General features: G+C 49.1%; 1 protein-coding gene across 9 annotated transcripts in view; it reads right to left on the reverse strand.

Annotated features, from left to right (window-relative positions):
- Positions 1-204: 204 nt before the first annotated feature.
- PIP5K1A (phosphatidylinositol-4-phosphate 5-kinase type 1 alpha) overlaps positions 205-22,328 on the reverse strand; it is a 42,081-nt gene continuing 19,957 nt past the window's right edge. For 4 of the 9 annotated variants that reach the window (XM_033135828.1, XM_033135826.1, XM_033135823.1 and 1 more), the window contains 15 exons: positions 15,483-15,613; positions 14,220-14,337; positions 13,626-13,778; positions 12,976-13,275; positions 12,194-12,399; positions 11,120-11,203; positions 9,414-9,462; positions 8,633-8,717; positions 7,182-7,319; positions 6,283-6,412; positions 4,450-4,478; positions 3,775-3,841; positions 2,612-2,663; positions 1,321-1,405; positions 205-305 (listed from right to left, as the gene is read on the reverse strand). In XM_033135828.1, the coding sequence (XP_032991719.1) occupies positions 1,367-1,405; positions 2,612-2,663; positions 3,775-3,841; positions 4,450-4,478; positions 6,283-6,412; positions 7,182-7,319; positions 8,633-8,717; positions 9,414-9,462; positions 11,120-11,203; positions 12,194-12,399; positions 12,976-13,275; positions 13,626-13,778; positions 14,220-14,337; positions 15,483-15,613 (1,581 nt within the window). In that variant the 3' untranslated portion in view covers positions 205-305; positions 1,321-1,366. Of the gene's footprint in view, positions 306-1,320; positions 1,406-2,611; positions 2,664-3,774; positions 3,842-4,409; positions 4,479-6,282; positions 6,413-7,181; positions 7,320-8,632; positions 8,718-9,413; positions 9,463-11,119; positions 11,204-12,193; positions 12,400-12,975; positions 13,276-13,625; positions 13,779-14,219; positions 14,338-15,482; positions 15,614-22,328 lie in introns of all 9 variants that reach the window. The other 5 variants (XM_033135827.1, XM_033135822.1, XM_033135824.1 and 2 more) reach the window with 5 other exon arrangements.

Consider the following 22,328-nt stretch of genomic DNA (forward strand, 5'->3'; position numbering starts at 1 on the left):
TGAGACACAGCCTGGAAAACCCCTGTGGCGCAGGGAAGGCTCTTCTGCCTGCGCCAGAGGAAACCCGGGGTCCCCCATCAGAGACCCCGGCGGGCTTCAGGAACGTTGGCGGATAACACTACTTTGCCACAGGTGTGTGTGAGAGGGGCTGAGCCCCCCGTTTTGTCTGTTCAGATCAGTTAAAAGTTCTAGGTATCAGCAGCCTGGGAAGGGCTGGAGGTTCAGTGCTCCACAGGCAACGCAGAGAGCATGGAGGAAAGTCTTCCGCTCACGTCTAAAGAAGGAATCCACCCCATGATATTTCACTGCAGAAAAAAAGAAAGAAAGAAAGAAAGGGGAATTAGGCAGGTTTCAGGAAGATCATGCCTGTAGCTTAGGAGGAGATTTCTGTGGTGGAGTGATGCATTGCGGGAGAAAAGGATATGCCATTTTTGGAAGGAGGCAAACTGAAATATCCTTGGGAAGAAATGGAAGATTTTTAAAAAGTGGAAATTAGTACCAGTTCTGGATGAAGGGGATCAGGAGCTTGGCAGTACAACTGAAGGGAGTGCAAATACTGAATCCAGTTCGGTTCTGATCTTGTGGGGTTTGATTTAACTACTGTGGCTAAAACCAGAACTTCTCTCATGCCACCCTGGAAGTGGGAACTTCCTGAACAGGGCAGCTGCAAGCAGCAGCGTAACTCTGGAACTCCCTGCCTATTGACAGCAGGACCTTCTCTGTACTCTTTTTGGTTTAGAGAAGCCTTCCCAGACATGGATGCAGAATGTGGATGTATGTTTTAATGTGCTTTTAGCGGATGTTTATCTTTTGAACATTTTAATAGTTGTTTTTATGGATACAGTTGTACCTCTGAAGTCGAACAGAATCCATTCCGGAAGTCCATTTGACTTCCCAAACGTTTGACTTCCAAAGTGCAGCTTCTGATTGGCTGCAGGAAGCTCCTGCAGCCAATCAGAAGCCACAGAAGCCTCATTGGACGTTTGGCTTCCAAAAGAACGTTAGAAAACCAGAATACTCACTTCCGGTTTTCGATCGTTCGGGAGCCGGAACGTACCACTCCCAAGGCGTTCGGGAGCCGAGGTACGACTGTAATTCTACTGTTTTATTCTCTTTGTAAACTGCTTTGGGGTTCTTCTTTTTACAATGAAGTGGTGTGTAAATTTTATTAAATAAAAATAAGCATAGGCGAAGTCAACTAGGGGCCCCCTGAGCACCCGAGGTTTGCCAGTGCTTTTCGCAAGTTCCAAGAGTCCAGTGCAGCTGCCAGGAGGGCACCAAGCTGGCGAACCCCTCCTCCCTGTAAAAAAGACAACTTACGAAGCTTATCTCTGTCTCTGGCAAGTCTTCAAATTGCTCCGTCAGCTCAGAGGGACGTCCTGGTGCGGAGAGTCCTGGAGAAATGCTGGGTGGGGGCAGAGGGGAGAGAAGGGGAAAATAAGATGCTTTAAAAAGGGCCACTATGATTCTGACGTGTGGCCTCCCCAGGTTACACTGCAAAGGCTGCTCAAAAACAGGACTGATGGTCATTTATGGTACCAGCTTTCATGGGCAGGTGTTTGCTATAAAGGAATCCCTTTCCTCCCCATGAGTGGCCAGCTGGTCGGTAGTAAGGACCTCTCCCCCAAAGAACCCCACTGCTGTTTCAGGCCAAAGGAGGCTCATCTTGTCTAGCTTCCTGTTTTCATAAGAGGCCAACCAGATGCCCCCAAGGGAAGCTCTTTAGCAGCATGTGAGAGTCACCGAGGAGGGGACCATCAAATTCCCAGAGGGGCCTCAGGGCTGCTGGGGAAAGATCAGCTCCTTGTTGATTAGTCTAATCCACAACACGCAGAAAAAAATCTCAGCCAAACCAATTGGTAAAATCCAAAGCTTTCCATGGGTGGTGGTGGGGAGGGGGCGCTTGAGAAGTCAAAAACTTTATTGCTGGTAACAAGAGTAACTCTTGAAGCACACGGGGATGAAAGGTGGGATCTTATTTCTATATAGCTGCTTGCTTAGCCCTTCCCAGGTTCCTGTTGCTCTTTCTCTGGTCTCGCTTCTTTTGAATCCAGTTAACTTCCTCAGACCAACTCTCTGCCCCAGCATGAAGCAAGAGAGAGTTCAGCTGCAGACTGCAGGTGGCAGTTTGATGGGACCTGAGGCTCTTCTATAAAAAAAAAAAATGAAAATGGCTGCAAGCAGGAAACCGCCCCTTCTCCCTGATGAACTAGCTTTCTACATGCAGGAGAATTAAAACTGTGCATAAGTCTTGAGTGCAGAATTACTGGCTGAGCAGGAATTAGACCTTTCTTAATTGAACTCAACACCCCACGAAAGAGGGGGGGAACCCAAACCCAAGGAAGTTTCCAACTTGCAATAAGCCCAACATGCAATTCCACGCTGGGGGGGGGGGAGGACTGTGCCTTAAGGGATGGGGATGAGCACATGTGGCCCTGCAGAGATTGCTGGAACTCCCAATTCTCATCAACCAGCACGGCCAATGATGATGATGATGGGAGTTGTAGTCTGGCAACACCTGGAGGGCCAGAGGCTCTTCCCACTGCTGGGTATTATTGGAACACAGCACACTGATGGCTTCCTTGTCAGACAGGGTGAGTTTTTCACCTACTTGGGAGAACGTTGAACTAGCTACCTCTGAAGATAAGCTGTTTTCCTGTGACCTATGTGGAGATGAAGAGACAGACCTTTCATCATTCCTGAGACGGCTGTACTCTATTAAACACACACCAGTGACACCCCCCCCAACTCCTTCCCTTCCCACAAGATCTTCCGGGTCAAGGAAACCTCTCTTTTTAAAAATAAAATAAAAAAGGCGAGTGATTGCACCCACTCTAAAATGTGCTGCATTTCTATAGCCTGTTACAGCTGAGAAAACACACTATGTGCTGTGACAGGCAAAAAAAGGGGAGATGGCAGAATAGGGGGGTATTTGTGTAGCAAGGAACAAAGGAAGAAGCCTGCTTTAAAACACCATTTTTTTTGGCCGACTTTTTAAAGCCTACTCCCGGTCTTTCAATCCACGCATGTGCAAAACACAAACTGGCCTTTTCACAAGGTGGCACAAGCTCCAATTTGTCCCCCTGTTTTCACAGGGGCTGCGAGAAGCTCCTCAAACATGGGGCAATGGGGGTCTGCCAAAAATGGATGGGAAGGAGGAGAAGGAAGAATGTGTTGTGGAAGAACCCCGAGGGGTCAGTGCAAGGCAGGGAGGTGGCCAGGTGAACTGCTCACAGCCAACGCTGTTTCCCTGCCTTTGAAGTAGCGGCACCCAAACTCCAGCACAGAATCCCCAGGGAGACTCTCCTTGATGCTGCTTGGAGGACAGGATAAGCTGCCTTGGTTCCCCCCCCCCCAGGTGTTTTTAATCCTGCCTTTTCATTTCTGTGCAGTCTTCACACACCTCTCTCAAAACGTATCATTTGTATGTTTTGATTGTGGCTGTTGTTTTCTTAAGATGTCCTGGGGATCTATTTGAAGGGCAGGGTGGAAACCCCCAAAATAAAAGAAGTTGGCTGACAGGAGCTTATCGCGCCTTATTTATTTCTTTAATCCCACAATCTGTTCCGAGCCCTACAGAGAAGGGGCGCTAAAAACCAGATTCAGATGCACCTCCTAAGGGCTTCCTGGTTTGTGTAGACAGACAAAAGTAAGGCAGTCTCCACCTCCCTTAATCTATAAGCAATTTTCTTTTCCTTTTGGAACAGTTTTCGAACTTGTGAATAAATAGAACAAAAATGCCCCACCGGCTGGTCTGCATATGTCTCATCTCACCTACGGCTACTGCTGAGGCTGAACCTGGTCTTGCTAGAACACATGTCTGCATAGCTCTGCCTGTAGCCTAGGCAAAGATTAAAAGGGGAAGGGGGAAGGTTAAGCGCATCATTCTATATGGGTGAGGCTGAAAACACAGCTGGACACCAAGGTGTGAGAAACCCAGGGAAGCCATCTGAACAGCAGCCAGGCCCAGACTTTAGAGTCTGCTTTCTGGGGCAGCTAAAGGAGGGCTAGAAGCCTGTATGGCTGACTGGGTGTGCAGGGAGGCGGGAATAGCAGCTTCGCTGGATCAGACCAACGGCCGATCTCAAATCCAGTACCCTTCTTTCCCATAATAGTGAGCCAGATGTCTCTGGGAATCTTTTGGGTCCACGTTGTGGGGTGCTCTCCATCCCGGGTGTGGGTAGGCTGGGCCGCAATCAACAGGAACCTTTGCAGGATGGTTAAGGATGATGGGGACAAGGCATGGATTCCTGTTCTGCCCCTGCCACTTACAGCCACAGCAAAGAGGCGTTTCAGCACAACGTAAGAATAATCCAAACACCATCCAATTAGGACAGCAGAAAAGCCCCTCCTCAAGTTCAAAGGTCAAAAAGAGACAGCTACTAAGGTCTTGGCCCCCCACCCCTCACCTAGGGAAGGAGCTCTCCGGAGTCGGATCCTTTGAGGTACCTGATTTGTGCACTTCCACTCCTATCGACCTAAACAGAGAAATAAAAAGAGAGAGAAAGAGATGGAGAGCATGTCTGACTCTCAGTGGCAAGGATCCAGGAATCTGAGCTGCTTTGCAGAATACTTTTTTGAAAAGGAGAAGAAAACAACAACAACAGCTAGCACGGCTGAACCAAGAAAACAAAAGTTCATATATATTCTCCCTCTTTTTTCCTCCTTTGTCCTGGAGAAGAATCCCACCCCTGCTATTCACAATCCAATTTCCAAGCTGCTGATTCAGCAAGAGATGCACATAAAATTTTAATCATTAGTCCAGGAGGGATTTCCCCTACCCTTTAAAAAAAAACAACCAGCAGGTGGAGCTGCTACTAACCCCCAACCCAGCACCACCCCCTTTTTTATTTCTTTAAACCCCCTCTTCTCATCTTCTCGTTACAAATCAGGAGAGTGAATTTAAGGAAATACAAATGGGGGTGAGGCTGGGTTGGGACTGGTGATAATGCAACAGAGAGGGGAAGGAACATTACATGAAAAGGGTGGCGAGAGAGAAATCAAGCTAGCGTGGTATATTTGTGTCAAGAAAGCGCAAATACATTTCATCCAGTAAGGTGCAAAAGGGTGGAGAAGCAAGACAAGACAGACTTTTTAACCACAACTGATGAGTGACTTCAATTAAGCGCCCTCAAAAAAAACCTGACAGCTCCCTACCTGAAGCTGTGATTTTCCTCATCTCTGTCTGTTCATGCCATGCAAATTTATATTTTAAAAGGGGAGATTCCCATATGCAGGGGCTGACTCAGGTCACAAGCCCCCCGAGCAAAACTGCTTTTGGCAAAGAGCCTGTTGCAATTAAAACAGGGACTTTTTTTTTTTTAAGCTAGTCGTAAATGGCAATACTGCTGGTCGTGCAGCTGAAGACTAAGCTTAGCAGGATGGGCTGGGCTAAATACAGGAGTAGTTTTGAACTTGCACGCCAAAATCCTCTTGCCTGCAAAGGCAAATCTTGAGATAATGAAGATGTTGCCAAGGGTCTTTGTGACAAAACAACCAGTCTAGATTGGTGTTCTGCCTGGAGACTGGGGCATCTAACGTGGAGCTTGGATGTTCCTTCCCAAGCAAGAGGAGGTTGCGAGGGAGAAGTGAAGTACTGATCCTACAGCTTCTTGTAACACCCCCTGAAAAGCCCTTGGGGAGCTGTAAGAACAGACCGAATGAATCAGAGCAAAAGTCTGTCTGCTCTGGTTTCCTGTCCAAGCAGATGCCTTCCCTGAAAAGCTCACAAGCAGGATCCGAAGGCGAGAGCCCCCTGCACACCCACACCCCTGAAATTCTGTAGCTTCCTGCCTCTGAACCTCGGGTGAGGCCTGGTGTCTGTGTCCCTCATCTCCCTGTTGAACTTCGACTTATAGTAGACTAAAGGTCAGCGAGAGCAGGCAGACCCCAAGCCAGACCTGCCCCACTCCTTGAGGGATACCAGCTGGCCCACCAGCTGCCAGCTTCAAAGGCAAAAAGGAAGGGGGAGAAGAATGCAAACCACAGCCAAATAAATCTGCTCTATTACAGGGGAGGGGAGGGATCAAAGGATTGGTGCAGCACACCTCAGTCACTTTCCCAAGGCACCCACTTCCCATCAGGGAAAGCCAGCTGCAAATCTAGGCTGCCATGACCACTGCCTGCAGATCCTCAGGATGTGACAGTTAATTTTGTAATAAAATAAACCCAGCCTCACTACAAACAGTCTTACGGCAGACTGGTTTCCACACACACACATATACGTGCATGTATGGAAAACCTGCAAGTCAACAAGAAGCCAACAGCCGGGCCCAGCCTTACCTGTTGGCTGGTGAATCGTGGCTTCTGCTCCCCAAGGAGGAGGTGGATAAGGTTGTGGCAGCTGAGTCGCTGTTTATTTCCTCTGCAAGGGGAGTGTGGGGGAGAAGGTCAGGGCGGCCCAGCTGGGAACCTGAGGAAGAGGGGAAAGGGGTGGTCAAACTTTAAAGCTGTCATTTGAGGACACTGTAATTGTAAATTGTAATTTGGCATCTTCATCTCCCCGTTCTTCCTTCCATTCCTTAGCCTGGAATCTGCCAGGAGGATCTGCCCTTGGCTTCTCATTCCCTCCCAGCCAGCGAACCCTTGGCGTTGTTCCGTGCAGTAGATGGAAGAGACTTCCACAACAGATCCCTGCTTCGCTTCATAGGAAGCTGCTTTGTACCAAGTCAGACCTTTGGGTCAGCTTGCTCAGTGGTGTCTACACTGATTGGCAGCAGCTGCTCTCCAGAGCTCCATGGCTCTCTCTCAGCCCGGCCTGGAGACGCCATTGGGGATTGAACCTGGAACAAAACGCTCTACCCACTTCCTCTGGGTCTCTGCCCTACCCCACTCCATCCCAGTCTACTTTCAAAAGCATCATGCTCAGAAAGACAAACAGAAGCCCCACCCCTGGCTAAATCCACCACTGGGCCGAGCCATTACACACGGAAGGGGCATGAAAGCATTTGAACAGAAGAGTCTGGTCCCCCAACATGTCTTTTCCCTGTCTCTGTGGAGGGTTTTTATGCAGGGAGCATGAAACCTCCCCGCCTGAAGCATGGAATGTTGCAGGCAAGCAACTGATGAAGACACCTCTGGGTGTCGCCACGGCTTGTCAGGCTGGGACAGGCAGGAAGGCCTTGGTCCTGACATGCCTCCCCCCCCCACTCCTCCCCCCCAACCTCTGGGGAGCCACCAACCTTGCTCGACTTCCGCCTCCATCGTGAACTGCGCTTTTGCCTCGCACAGCCCTTGCACCTGGGATGGGGCGCCACCCTGGCCTGGCCGCCGGGGAGGTCCTGCACCAGACCGGCTCTTTTTCGAAGGGGAAGATTTAACTTTGAAAGGGAAAGAGAAACCAGAGACGTGTATACCAGATGTAGCCTTATTGGCAGCCTCTGTCTTGCCTATTAAGCAAGGCACAAGGCTTAACACACACAAAATATAGGGGCCGGGTTTTTTATTTATTTACTCAAATCACTTGAAATAGCAAGCCTTTTAAGTAGCTGCGACTCAACAATAACCAAGTTAGGACCACTGGGCGGGGGGGGGGGATGGAACTGAAATGTGCAACATACTGTAGTTCAGTGGCTTCCCGAGGTCTTGAAGGGATGCTCTCTTTGGGGATTTGCTGAGCAAGACCCTTTTTGTAGTGGGTAGAGTGCTGAACTGGGATATGGGACAGACCACGGTACAAATCCCCACTCAAGCCAGGAAGCTGCCTGGGTGTGACCTTGGGAGCCAGTCACTGCCTCTCAGTCCTCTCAAAGGGCTGTTGTGGGGACTAAGTGAGGAAGGGGAGAACTACATGTGCCACTTTGAGCTCCTTAAGAGAAAAAAGGTGGCATAGAAATGCAACAAATAAATGAAACAGATAAGGTGTTGGGGCCTGAACCTTCACTACAAGGCATGGGACCTGATCCACCAGCTCACTGGCTCTGAAGCAGGGGCTGCAGGAGCTGCCTTGTTCCAAAGTCAGCCCACTGGTTCATCGTCACCAGAGTCACCTGCTCAAACAGGCAGCAGATTTCGGACGTCTCCTCAAGCCCAGCAGCCTTAACCAGATAGGCTGGATAGTCAACCCAGGGGCCATCGAAAGGCAAAGCCTGGCACTGTGACTGAGCTTCAGCCTCTCTCCCTAAACATCCCAACCAAAAAGGCAAACAGGGAGGTTTCAGTGGCTTCTCGACCACCTGCGGCCTTCTGGGCACTGTTGGACTCCACCATGGCTATTGCTTGTCAAGGTTTTTTAGAAGCTCCAACCGTTTCTTATTGTCTTAACTCTGCAATTCTTTTTAATTTGTATTGCTCTAACTTTTTGATGTTTGTCTCCCTGGGCTCCTTTGGGAGGAAGGGCAGAAAGTAATAAATAATAATAATAATAATATGATGATGATGATGAAGAAGAATGATGATAGGAGTCCTGCAAACATCTGGAGAGACAAAGGTCCCCTGCCCTGGGCTAAGAACTGCTTAGATCACGTACTATCCAGTATGGCAGGGTTTACTTTGGGTCCGGTGGGAATCCTTCCTAGGCATCAATGCAGCGGAATTGTCACACTATTTTCAGAGGGGGCCCAGAAAAGCCTGCTAGAGCTCCACCCACCCAGAACAGGGGTATGTTTGTGACCAGTGAACCTAAGTAACTTACAAGGGATTTTCTTGAAGACAACGTTACACATGAACCGCTGGAACCTTTCCGCGTAAAAACTGGGCCGGTGAACTGAAACCGTGTCCTGCAATGAAGAGCCAAACAGCAAAGAGTCACATCAAGTAAAAAAGGATGAAAGCAAGTGTGGGGAACTTAAAAAAACCAACAACCACCAAAACAATAAACAAGGCAACAAAATTTAAATCGGAATAAAACCAGCAACAATTTGCCCACATAGTACAAAAAGCCACCTCAAAAGCTGACATCTACACAATACATGGCCAAAAAAAATTAACCGGAAACTGATAATTCGTAACAAAAGGCCCATTGTACGTCATAAAATTCTAGGAGCAAACCAAAGTCAAAAACTGGTGCCCAAAAAAGATGTTTGGTGCCAGGTGGGCTTTTCTGGAGAAACCACCCCAAAAGCATTAAAGAGAGTTCACCCCAAAAGCTTTGTTCTATTTATTGAAAACGACAACAACAAACTATTACACCGTCTAATTCTAGGCAGAAACTCAAGGCAGCTAACAAAAAAAACAACAACCACAAAATGACAGGATCCTTGCATTTGCAGGCTCTGGCCTCCCCCCACCCCTCAAAGAAATGACACCCCAAAATGACATACAAAAGCGGGGGGAGGGGGAATAGTTCTCTCTCTCTCCTTCAACCCCCCCCCCCCACCCCTTTCCTCCCTCTTCAGATGAAAAGCAAACAGTCGTCAACACCCAGCACTTCCCAGACAAGACAGAACAAGAAGCAGTGGGTTTTGGCTGCTCACCCCATCATGAACAAGGGCTTTCCACGAGTGCTCCAACTTCTTAATGAACCTAGTAAGGAAGATTTTGAAAGGTGGGGACAAGTTAGCCTCACAGATTTTAAGATCAGTGCATCTTTTGGAGGGATGGGAGAAGAGAGGAGACAAAGCAACCTTCCACTCTTCCTAACCCCACGTTTTGTCCACTGGCCTGCTATCCATCTTGCCTGTAACCCAAGCCTCCCAAATTCAGCTTCCTTCCAGAGGGACGCTCTAGGCCTCGCCAGGAGGATTACCTTGTCTGCTCCTGGATCCCCTGGTTTTGCTATTCCCCCAATTCTTAATAAATAAAATGGCTGATTCTAAACATGTCCGGGTTAGCCTCAAATCTCATACACAAAGCAGGCAGATTTCTACTTTTGTGTTTTTTTTCTGCAAACACACACACACAGAGAGAGAGAGAGAGAGAGAGAGAGAGAGAGAGAGAACACCACTCACTCTGAAGTTTAACTGGCTGCAACTCACCACCAAGTGGTTTGTTGCCTTGACGCCACAGAAACACTTTGCTAACAGTGCAATACACAGAGAGAATTCCTGGCCAGAGCAAGCCACCGCCTGCTCCCTTTCCTCTCGCCAACTCCCACCCCATGTTATCACTTCCTGTACACTTCCCTCGGCACAACAACTCAACCTGATGTGCAGCCTAATTTGCAAGGGCTTGCCCACTCAGCCTGCTTCGTCAGTCTTAATTACTTCCAGCGAGCAGGAGATTCATCGCTTGGCCTCTGCCATTTCCTAGGCAGCAAAGGCAGCCCTGCACCTCTTTGGGCTCCCCTCTGACCCCCGCACTGGTGGCTTTAACTGTCAGGCTTTGGCCTGCTGAACTGATTGCCTCTGCATCTCCTCACAGCCACAGTAAGTTTTGTATCTGGGGAAATGCAAGGCAGCAGTTTTCCTTGGACTTGAGATAAAATCCCAATGCAGAAAAGCCCAGCCCTTAGGGAAGGCCAAGACCGCTCCCTTTCAGAGGGGTCCTCTAACTTCTAGATGGGAACCGGGAGTCTAGCCACATCTGGAGAGCCAGGGGTTAGCCACATCAGAGGTGGGGAACTATCTGTCAACCCAAGGGCTGTTTTCTTCTGTGTGGCAAGACTTTGGGGGGTGAGGGCACAGACGCCAGTGGTGGGTGGGGCCAGAGGTCAGAGCAGGAGGGGCAATGGACCTGTATTTGTACATCCCAGCTAATCAGATGCCAAAAACCTTTACACACACAAAGGCACCTCTCCTCATCCAACCAAATGAGAGGCACAATCACAGTTCAGGGACACCTTCCGGGTGAGCAAAGCATTCAAGGAGAAGCGTTCTTTTGGTGGGCGAGTCCCAAGGGCTGGACAAAGAGGCCCAGAGGGCTGCATTTGGCCTCCAGCTTTTTCCATCTGTGCTGGCCAGGGATGATGGGAGTTGTAGTCCAGCAACCTCTGGAGGGCCCCAGGTTGGCAATGGCTGGTAGGAACATAAGAAGAGACCTGCTGGATCAGGCCAATGGCCCATCTAGTCCAGCATCCTGTTCTCACACTGGCCGACCAGATGCCTGTGGGAAACCCACAAGGAGTATTCGAGCACAACAATCAGTTCCTGGGGTTTCCAGCAACTGGTATTCAGAAGCAATACTGCCTGCAACTGTGGAAGCCGAGCAAAGCCATCACGATACAAAGATGGAGAATCCTCACCTGTAAGATTGCAGCACATCGATGATCCCCACGTAGAGAAGCAGCCTCTCCCCTTTGGCGTTCCGGGCCGGGATCCCTCCCATCCTGGGTGAGAAAGGTGAAAAAGGAAAAGAAAGAAGAGAAGAGTCAGAAGGTGCCCCAGCCCAGCCAAAAGGCATTTTCACCCGCTGCTCCCACCCCTGTGGTTCAGCCCCATGCAGAGCCCATTGGCAACAGTTAGGCCTGGCTTGCCACTTGGCCAAATGCCCACACACAAAGCAGTGAAATGACTGGCCAGCAGTATGAGAACAGCCAGGTCAACAGTTTTGGGGAGAGGCATTTGAAAAGCTCTTGAACAAAAGGCTTTGTGAGGTTTGAGGCTGAGATAACCACTGCTCAGCTGTCACACGGTCTTCCCCAACCTGCTGCTCCCACCAGTCATTTGAGATTGACGACTCCCGGAAACCCCCAAAGCAGCTGGAAATGCACTGAGTTGGGCTGGTTTAATGGCTGGTCTAAGGAGCCTCCGAGGGGAAAGACCAGCTCACAGGATCCAGGGCCTGGACTTCACAAGACAACACAGAGGACAGAGGTTAGCACCTCTCCCCATAGCATCTGCCTCCCCCGCCCCGCCCCCCGCCATGGCTCCTATAGGTTAGAATAATCAATCCCTCGATCCCAAGCGTCTAAATCTTATAGGGATTGCATGCACCTCTTCAGAACTCAGAGCAATTTAGCTTCAGAGACCTGCTTCTGAAACATAACTGATCTGGCGTATGGCAGCTTCCTTGGAGATAACAGACTGTGGCAGGTGAACTCTCCAGGGGCCCCATTTCAAAGGCTAGTGGTTGAGGTGCTGCCAACTCCCACAAGCCCCCATGAAATTTAGAGCTCCAACCTGCTCTCTAGGACAGCTACAGCCCCACTTTTCCCATCAGCATGAAATGCTGCACAAAGATAGTCAAATACACAGGTGTCCCTTCATCTGCATAATTCAGTGCAGGCAACAAAACCAGGCTGGTCTCGAAGGGACTCAGATCATGCTTCTCGCCTGGTTGGCTGGGAACCCCCATTCCAAAGCGGCCAGAGACTTACTGGTCATCCGTTTCAATGGTGCCACCTCGCCGGGCTTCCCCTTGGATGGCCTCCATCGCTGTGGAGTACAGGGCCTTCTGGGGGGCTGGCCGCCGTGTGTCTGCCACGGCCACCCCATCCGCCACGGCGCGCTCCCGCTGAGCCAAGTCGAGGTTGTGGACTGCCACGAGCAAGCTGTAGTCCATGATTTTGAAGCTCTGCAAAACCTGAAGTATCAGAAGCACACAGGTAACAATGCCGCCGGTATGTTCTAAAAACCAGGATCTACCTAGATCAAGGTATGGGGAACTTGTGGCCCTCCCCTCTCCATGGGAGCTAGAATCCAGCTAGATTTGGCAAGCATCAAGTTTCCTTCCCCTGAGCTAGCAAAGGGGAGTCTGTGTTATGTTGTTTGTTCCTAGCCATTTTTTTAGTACACTGGAACCTCGGTTTCGAACGTAATCCGTTCTGGAAGACTTCGACTTCCAAAACGTTCGAAAACTGAGGATCAATGGCCGTTCAGCAAAATCCACTGAAAAAATGGGAAAACACACAGCAGAAGCTGTTCCGACTTCCAAGGCATGTTCGAAAATGGAAGCAATGACTTCCGGGTTTTCGGCGTTAGGGTTCTGAATTGTTCAGCTCCCGAGACGCTTGAAAACTGAGGTTCCACAGTACTCTTTTTACATTTGCAAGCTCCACACCTGCTCAGAGGCCCCAGCTGCCCCAACTCAGAGTGTGAGCAGTAGCTGCCTGGTGACCCCTGAGTCTCAGGTGGAAACAACCTTCCTCCTCCCACGTACCAAGCAGTCTCTCTGCAGGGTCTTGCACAAGGCGCTGTACATGTCAGCGTCCAGGAAGAGGCCGTCGACAACATCCTGCATGAAATCCAGGTCCTTGTAGGTGGGGAAGACCTTCTCCCGCTCCTTCTGGGAAGCCCGGCGCTTGTAGGTGGAGCCTTTCAGGTCGTACTTCTGGTGCATGCGCACCGAGCGGGGCAGCAGGTTGTTCATCACCACAATCCGGATGTTTTTGCCGCCAGCCTGCACACAGTAGAGGCCGTAGAACTTGGGGAGGAGGGTCCGGGGGTTCTGGTTCAAGTTCTGCAATAGCGGGGGAGGGGAAAAAACCAAAGCTCTCATTGCAAAGTCAAAGGGAAATAAAGATAATAACAAGTTCAGAGCTGGATAAGTCCAAAAAAATCACCCCCGAGAGGCAGTGGAGGATAGGGGTGCCTGGCGTGCTCTGGTCCATGGGGTCACGAAGAGTCGGACACGACTGAACGACTGAACAACAACAACAACAACAGAATGAAGAGTACTTTAAGCATCATTATATTTAATAAAAACTCTCATTCATCGTATGCTGCTTTGAAAACAAAAAACCAGGGAGACAACATCGGATTGTTCTGTCGTGTCCCAAGTCGCTCGGCTCTTCCTCCCGGCTGACTCACCATGTAGTAACCCGGCAGCAGCTTCTGCAAGAACTCTGCCTCTTTGTGCTGAACTGTTTTGATGATGAACTCGTCGTCGCTGGAGACGTAGAAGATGGAGCCGCTGGCTCCGGAGTTGGAAAGCTCGATGAGGGGCTCACTGCAAAGGGAGCACTGCGGGGAGAGGAGGCAACAGAAGAAATGGAGAAGCACACTCTCACAGGATTCTAGCCTTGCCTCTCCGGACACAATGCCAGAGTTTCGAACAAGGAGAATCCCCCAGCCCCACCTGGAGATGCTAGGGATTAAAACCTGAGAGTTTTTACATGCAAGGCTGAGTTACAGCCCCACAAGAACGAAAGGCAACCAAAAGACACCCCAGTGGCGTTCTTTCTCCCAACGCTCAGGGAGTTGCTTGTTCCAACTCAATGCCGCTCAAAGTGTACAGAGACTGACCTGGATCACCCCACCAGAGGAACCTCTGTTCTGCCCCTTTTAAGTACAGCAGTCAGACTGAAATCTACCCACTACACCCTGTCGCAACTCATCTCTGTCTGGAGTGAAGATGGAGTATGCTTTAAAAAAAAATACTATCGGGCACCTGCCTCCACTCACCAGGTAATCATCTGGCCGGATCCCAAACAGTTCACGGAAATAGCGGAAGGCGACAGGAGCGTAGGTTTTGAAGCGGAAATCGTTGTAGTGATGGGCCGGGGTGAGGTTGCTGCCTTCACTGGAGATTGAGAGGACAGAGGCAAATGAGTACTGTGCTCTTTCAGAGTCACCGCCATCTGCTAAAAGCAGCTGGTTCTCAAACCTTCCACCTGCAGGGTCACTTTCAGTATCAGTGTGTTTGTATCTGTAGCTCTGCTATGAAACTGGTACACAGCGCAGAGGGTTCTGGAAAGGCCCTAAGGAGCATCGTTGGCCCACACTGGCCCACTGAGCCATGCCTTCACCCCTGTGTGAGCAGCAACTTTCAGGGAAGGGGCATGTTTTATGGAAAGGGCTGTGGCTGAGTGGTAGAGTACTTGCTTTTGATGCAGAAGGTCCCAGGTTCAATCCCTATGGCATCTGCAGGTAGGGTTTTTTTTGGGGGGGGGGAATCCCCTCGAGAAACCCTGGAGTGTAGCTGCTAGTTGGTGTAGACTACACTGAGATAGATGGATCAATAGTCTGACTCAACCAGCTTCTTGTTTAAAATATTCCTTCATTCCAAACCATGAGGACTAGAATCTTACTTTATTTTTAGAGGAAAAGTTGGTGGTATGTAAGATTGCTGGTGGCTCCCAAAGTTCAATCCCTGGCATCTCCAGGTACGGCTGGGGATGTCCCCTGCCCGCAACTCAGGAGAGCTGCTACCAGTCCGTGTGTACAATACTAAACTAGTCAGACCAGTGGTCTGACTAGGTATTAGGTAGCATCCTCTGTTTCCTGGGTCTCGAGCCAAGCAACATACCGGTATGTCCTAGAACCTGCTCCATGAGATGGAAATGCCAGAGGTTGAAGCTGGGAGTTTCTGCGTGCGAAGCACAGACTCTCCCAGGGGTGAGCGCTTGGTGCGTTCTGGTATAAGCTTTCGTGTGCATGCACACTTCTTCAGATACCTGAATCTGAAGAAGTGTGCATGCACACGAAAGCTTATACCAGAACAAACTTAGTTGGTCTATAAGGTGCTACTGGACAATTTTTTATTATTTTTATTTCGACCGCATCAGACCAACATGGCTACCTACCTGAATCTAGAAGCTTGGTGCGTGTTTTATTTCTATTGGTTTTGCCATTTTTAAAAAAGTGTCGCTGGACTCCCTTCTCCCATGCTCTCCCCACTGCCTGCACTCAAGATAGGGACAACTGAAAAATGTGAAAAACACTTGCCCCGGGAAGAAGATGCTCTCCACTACGTAGAAGTCTTGCATGAGGACATCTCGCTCTGGCTTGGTGCTCAGGCTCCCCACCGTGTGGGTGATCCCAAGCTGGATGGCACCTTTGAGGGCCGACGAAGTTGTCTGGAGGGGGAAACAGAGAACCAGCGTTAAGTGTCTCCTTTGTAGGATTCCACAAGATACCTCCAAGCACTTTCTTTTGGACACAAGCGAAGAACGTCAGCATTCTACCACACTTTCGGAAACTCCAAATTTTACCCTAACCCCGCTGATTAAAGCTTTTTTTTTTTTAAGGTTGAAAACTCCTCTGTAGGAGAATGGGAAAGGGAGAATTGTGGACAATAAGGCTGTTGATAGTTAAACTGTGAAGAAAAAGAAGGTGCCTTTTATGGTACAGGTATGTGGTGGTCATGTAAGGCAAGAAAGACTTTCTGGGAAATGATATATAATGAACTGAAAATAAATGTTTAAAATAACTTTTGTAAAAAAACAAACCAGATGCCTTTTTATTAGGAATTATAGGTACTGGTATCCCAAAGGAAGAGAAAAGGTACTCTTTATGTATGTGACAACAGCAGCACAGATGCCACTAGCCCAGAGATGAAAAGAAGAAAGAGTCCCTACCAGAGAGGAATGGCAAGCCAAGCTGTTAAGACTATGCAGAAATGGCAAAACTCACTGGAAAAGCTCAGGGACCAAGGGGACAAAAACTTCAAGAAAGAATGGGAAAAGTTCATAATTTATTTAGGAGACCACTGCATGCAGATGAAAACATTAGCATGGTTTTAATCTCACTTGTAATGTAACAAACACTATGAACAACATGGATAGATATAAAATATAGATCAGGGGTCAGCAAACTTTTTCAGCAGGGGGCCGGTCCACTGTCCCTCAGACCTTGTGGGGGGGCTGGACTATATTTGGGGGGGGGGAAATGAACGAATTCCTATGCCCCACAAATAACCCAGAGATGCATTTTAAATAAAAGGACACATTCTACTCATGTAAAAACATGCTGATTCCTGGACCATCTGCGGGCCGGATTTAGAAGGTGATTGGGCCGGATCTGGCCCCCGGGACTTAGTTTGCCTACCCATGATATAGATTATGAAATAACATGCAGCTGAAAATATTGACAATAGGACCCATGGAGGAGATGGGGAGGAAGTATCGAGATTCAGAGAAATCTCTTTATATGGAAATGTATTTGGTATTGTTATAAATTTATATTTGTAAAATCAAATAAAAATGATTAAAAAAAACGATAGTTAAACTATGGAAGTTGCTCCCACAGGAAGCAGGGATGGCCACCAACTTGGATGGTTTTAAAATTTATGACTATCAACGGCTACTAGCCAGGATAGCTCTGCTCGGCCTCCATGGTGAGAGGCACTAATGCTTCTGAATATCCGCTTCTGGAAATTGCAGGAGAGAGAGAGTTGCTCTTGGAGGCTCAGGTCTTGCTTGAAGGTTTCCTAAAGGAATCTGGTTGGCCACTGTGAGAACAGGATGCTGGACTAGATGGGCCACTGGCCTGATTCAGGGGTCTTATTCTTATGAGAACTTCACACAACACTGCTGAACTAGAGTTGACCACAAGATGCGGCTATGCTAGCTACAGTCCAAAACAGGGGTCAGCAACCTTTTTCAGCCGTGGGCTGGTCCACCGTCCCTCAGACCATGTTGTGGGCTGGACTATATGGGGGGGGGGGAATTAATGAATTCCTATGCCCCATAAATAACCCAGACATGCATTTTAAATAAAAGCACACATTCTACTCATTCCCGGACCGTCCGCAGGCCGGATTGAGAAGGCGATTGGGCCACATCTGGCCAACGGGCCTTAGGTTGCCTACCCCTAGTCCAAAACATCTGGAGGGCCCCAGCTTGGGAAAGGCTGTGTTGGAGCTATCCTACCCTTACCCAGTATTGCTGTTGTGAAGGTGCACTTAGTGAATTATCACAAGCTGTGCTGCTTACATTTCAGTGCCAAGTGACCCACCAGTTTGCCATCTCCCCTTCCCCATCTACGCTGATGTTTAAGCTACCTACCAACTGAAGAAAACACCTACGTCTGATGAGGTACAAACATAAAAGCCTGCTGGATCAGGCCAATGGCCCATCTAGTCCAGCATCCTGTTCTTTCAGTGGTCAACCAGACCAGATGCCTGTGGGAAACCCATAAGGATCATTTGAGCAAAAGACCCCTCTCCCCTGCTGTGTTTTCCAGCAATTGCTGCCTCCAACAGTGGAGGCAGAGCATTGCCATCCCAGCTAGCAGCCCTCAATAGCCCTCTCCTCTTCCATGAATTTGTCTAATCCTCTTTTAAAGCATCTGCTGTAAGCAATCATTTCCTCCTGTGGGAGTGAATTTCACAGTTCAACTACAGTCTGCAGAAGCTTCTGCTGCGATAAATCCATCAGCCTTTCAAGAAAGGTTCTGCAAGACTTTCTGTTGCATTTTTAAATAGGCAGTTTAGTGTGCAAAATAATAAAAGAAATCCAGCCGGTGCAGAACATGGCAACGGGCTTTTGCTCGGCGGAGCTTCTTACAATGCATGCAGAACATTGGTGCTGAAAAGAACTGCGCCGGCTGCCAGTTAGCTACTAAGCCAAGTTCAAGGTGCTCATTCTGGTATTTTAATTGAGATTTTATGGCTGCGTTTTGGCTTTCCTTAAAAGAAAAAGCAATATACACATCCTTTTGATTAAAAAATGAAATGAAATGAATCTGCCTTGGGAACTCTGCTGGAACCTCATGACGCAAACCATCCCCCCCCCCCCCAAAAAAAACCCATAAAAGCTGATGCATTTAAGACAAAATCCAGGTAAATATATATCTGCTACTGCCAAGCCCAGATCAGATCACTACTTATCTTCCAAATGGCTCCAGGCGTCTCCGTCTGCAAGAAGCGCTTACATACTATACTTTTATCTGGCTTTTTGGACAATTATCGCCTCCAACTGTGGCTCGCAAATATTTAACAAGAGAAGGAGAGGGTGGTGGTGTCCTGGCATTAGGCTTACACACATAAAAACAAACCAACAAGAAGGCAAGATGAAAAGGGGGCAGGGAGTGGAAGAAAAGGCCCTTGAGAAAGTAACTGACGGCCCTTGGCCAGGGCTACCAATTTGCTAGGAAAGATATAGATAGCTGTGTTGGTCTATTAGAGGAAATGCCAAAGTCACAATAAGGCCAAACCTCTTTATTTAGACGGACAAACTATTGTGAGCAAGCTTTTGAGTTGTCAAAATTCTTCTTCAGGAAGAACGCTAAGCAAAAGGTGGGAGACGGGATAGAAAGAAAATGCTGAACAGTCCCAAAGCCTGTCGTTTATGAGAGATTTAAGACGGAACATGGGAGATACTAAACAGACTTCAGATTATCTTCCTTGGGGTGCAGTATGTCTGAATCAAGGCTCATAGTTAAACTCGCCCCTCACTGACTATGGGCTGTAACCAAGAACAACCCTTAAGTCTGTGTGTTGCTTAACTGCAGCTCCCATCAGCCCCAGCGAGTAGGGCCAATGGTGAGGGATCATGATGGGAGTTGTAGTTCAGCAACATCCGGGGGGGGGGCAAAGGCTCCTCCCCACGCCTGACTTAAGTTAGAGGCATGCAGAACGTTGATGGGGATAGGAGAGGCAAAACAACAACCAGTTTTGAATGCTGTGAAACAGAGGAATTCACAAAAGGGAGAAACAAGATAAATCTGTGTATGTAGCAGGACCGAGGAGAAAAACTACACACCAGCTCTATTCAAAACACATGGTCGTCTGGGGGAATGGGTGCGCCCAGGCAAGCCTGATGCGTGGTGCCCAAAATTATTCATTGTTTTCTATCGGGCCTGTCTGAGAATGTGATGGAAGGACGCACCCCGACAACGGCCTCACTGGTTTCAAGTTCCGTCTCGTTCGGCAATTCATTTCTAACAACAGCCAGGCTGTGCGCCTCTGGGAAACGCACAAGTCAGCCGCAAAGGAGAAAAAAAATCACCTCCCTTTTGCCCTTAGCATCCAGCCTTGGTAGACTTCCTTTGTACACGGAGGTTCCACTTAGCTATCAGGGGTGTTGGCAAGAGTTTGCTATCCTTCGCGAATGCGTAAGAACCCAAGAAGGGCACCGCAGCTGAATCGGGCCAAAGGGAGCCCGCCTGGTTCAGCAGCCAGTTCTTGAAGTGGCCAACCAGATGCCCCGATGGAAAGTCAGTAAGCTGTTCCCGAGCGCAACAGCAACTCTCTCCTCTTGTGGTTCCTAGCAACAGGCATTCAGAGGCATATTGCTGCCTCTGAGTAGAAGCAGAAGATAGCCATGGCAGCTAGTAGCCACTGAGAACCTTCTAGAAACCTTCTGAAGCCATCCAACTTGGCAGCCATACACGTAGGAGTGAATTCCCGTTTCGCTATGCCTTGCGTAGGGCTCAGAAGAGCCCTACTAGATCAGGTTGAAGGCTTGTCTAGCTCAGCCTCCTGATCTCATAGTGGCCCAAAAGCAGCGTTCCCCCCACTTGCCATTCCCAGTAGCTGCCGTTTAGAGGCCCCCAGCCCCGAGTGGAGGCAGAACATAGTATCCGATTGTGCCTGCGGACAGGCATTTGTGGACTCTGCAGCAGCTGAAGGAAGGCTGATAAACCAAAACTGAATCTTGACAAGACAGAGAAACGGTGGGTGGTTCCTGGGTCTGGGAAAATGGGATAATCCTGCTCTGGCTGGGGTTTCACTTCCCCAGACAGAGCAGGTATGCAGAGAGCAGGGCCCATCCGGGCAGCTCAATTTGCCCCCCCAAACGAAATACTGGCCCATGATGTTATCAGGCGGCGCCACTGCAAGACAACACTCAAGGAAAAAATGGTGCTGGTTTACATGGGGTTAGAAGGAGGTAAAACTTCTTGCCTTGGCTGGAAACCTTTTCAAACTCCTACTTTACCCAGGTTAGACATTTGTCACCTTAAAAGAAAATGAAAACGAGGGGCAAGTTTTCCAGGCCGGGTGCTTAGGGGAGATTCCTGCACACTACAGGAGATAGGAAAGTGGGCCTACTGGCAAGGCTGGTGCCGAATGGTTCTTGAGAGAGTGAGTTTCCTTGCAGGGCTCCTAGCAACAGTACAAGCTGCTCGTGGGGAAATCCCCCCCCCTCCTTGTTCCTTTCCGCGTTCCCATCCCAATGCAAACTCCCTAAGAGCCAAGATCAGATTTCGAAGATCCCAGCCAAATTGGTGCTGGGGTTTTTCCGCCTGTCCCAACCCTGTGACCTCCCTTCGACAGCCATCATTCGTCTCCAATGTCAGACAAAAAAGCTTCAGCTTCACTCTTTAATCTGCTGAGATAAAGATCCAAGGTGGAGGCAGCTCCACCTTGGAGACTCATCTACACAGGGATAATTGTAAGGTTAGGACTGCTTACCAGTCCTGTTCCTTGCTGGAGGATTTTTTTTGGGGGGGGGGGGGAGGCGGGCACGGTGGGAGAGAAGATAACAAGAAGCTCAGCAGCCGTTGCTACTGAACTACACCAGAGTAGAATCTAGCAATGTGTGCTGCAGAAACCCAAGTCTCGAGAACCTCAAGGCTTTTTAAAACAACCACCACCACCACCCAGTTTCTAACTCTTAGGGAGACAGGCTAAACAGTGGGAACCTCAGAAGCTAGAGAGGGAAGTGATTGCATTTCTTATGGATGAGAAGAAGGGTGTCAAGCTGAGATTGTGCCTAACTGTGCAGAGTCAGAAGTCCTCCCCCAGCTAGTTCAAAGGGGTGTGGAACTGCCTTTAGAACAGCCATCCCCAACCTTCGGCACTCCAGATGTTTTGGACTACAATTCCCATCATCCCTGACCACATCATCCCTGTTAGCTAGGGATCATGGGAGTTGTAGGCCAAAACATCTGGAGGGCCGCAGGTTGGGGATGCCTGCTTTAGAAGTACCTGTGCGACGCTACCTTCAGACCCCTCCTCAAAAGCCCACCCTTTCTGCAAAGCCTCTGCCTCTTAACCCCCACAATCCACTTTAGCCAAGTGCAAGCACATGCAGCTGGAATAATGGCATACCACTGGATTATAGACAATTTATATATACAGTGTGGAAAAAGTTCCATGCACACAGATGGTGATATATAAATAAAAATAAAGAGGTTAAATAGGAACATAAGAAGCTGCCTTATACTGAGTAGGGCCCTTGGTCCATTTAGCTCAGTACTGTCTCTACTGATAGGAAGCAGCTCTCCAGGGTTGCAGGGAAGGAGTCTTCCCCAGCCCTGCCTGGAAATGCCACTGGGGACTGAACCTGGGACCTTCTGCAGATGCTCCACCTAAAAATAAGTAAGATCCTAGTCCTCATGGTTCTGAACAAAGGACTACAGTAGTTTTAATAGGAAATTGCCTTATATCAAGTCCCTTATCCATCTAGCTCAGTAATGTCAGCACTGATTAGCAGCTACTCTTCGTGGTTTCAGGCAGGGTGTCTTTCCCAGCCCTGCCTGGAGATACTAACCTAGGACGTTCTGCATGCAAAGCAGATGCTCCACCCACTGAGCTACAGCCCTTTCCACAGCCACCGACTCCCTCAGCTAAAACCCTACTCTCTCCACTTCAGCCTCTCTAAATCTGAAACACAGGGAAAGCAAACTGGACCCGCTCTACAGGGTTGTCGTCAAGGATCCCTGAGCCAATATATGTAAAGGCTTGGACGTGGGTAGCCAGCATGGGAACCTCCAAATGCTGTTGGGACTCCCAGCTCCCCTGAGCCCCAGCCAGCATGATCAATGGTCAGGGACGATGGCAGCTGCGGTCTGACACCACAGCATCCAGACAGCACGACGCTAGGTACCTTTGGGCTAAGAAATAGA

Source organism: Lacerta agilis, chromosome 17 (assembly GCF_009819535.1).
Source record: "Lacerta agilis isolate rLacAgi1 chromosome 17, rLacAgi1.pri, whole genome shotgun sequence".
Lineage (NCBI taxonomy): Eukaryota > Metazoa > Chordata > Lepidosauria > Squamata > Lacertidae > Lacerta > Lacerta agilis.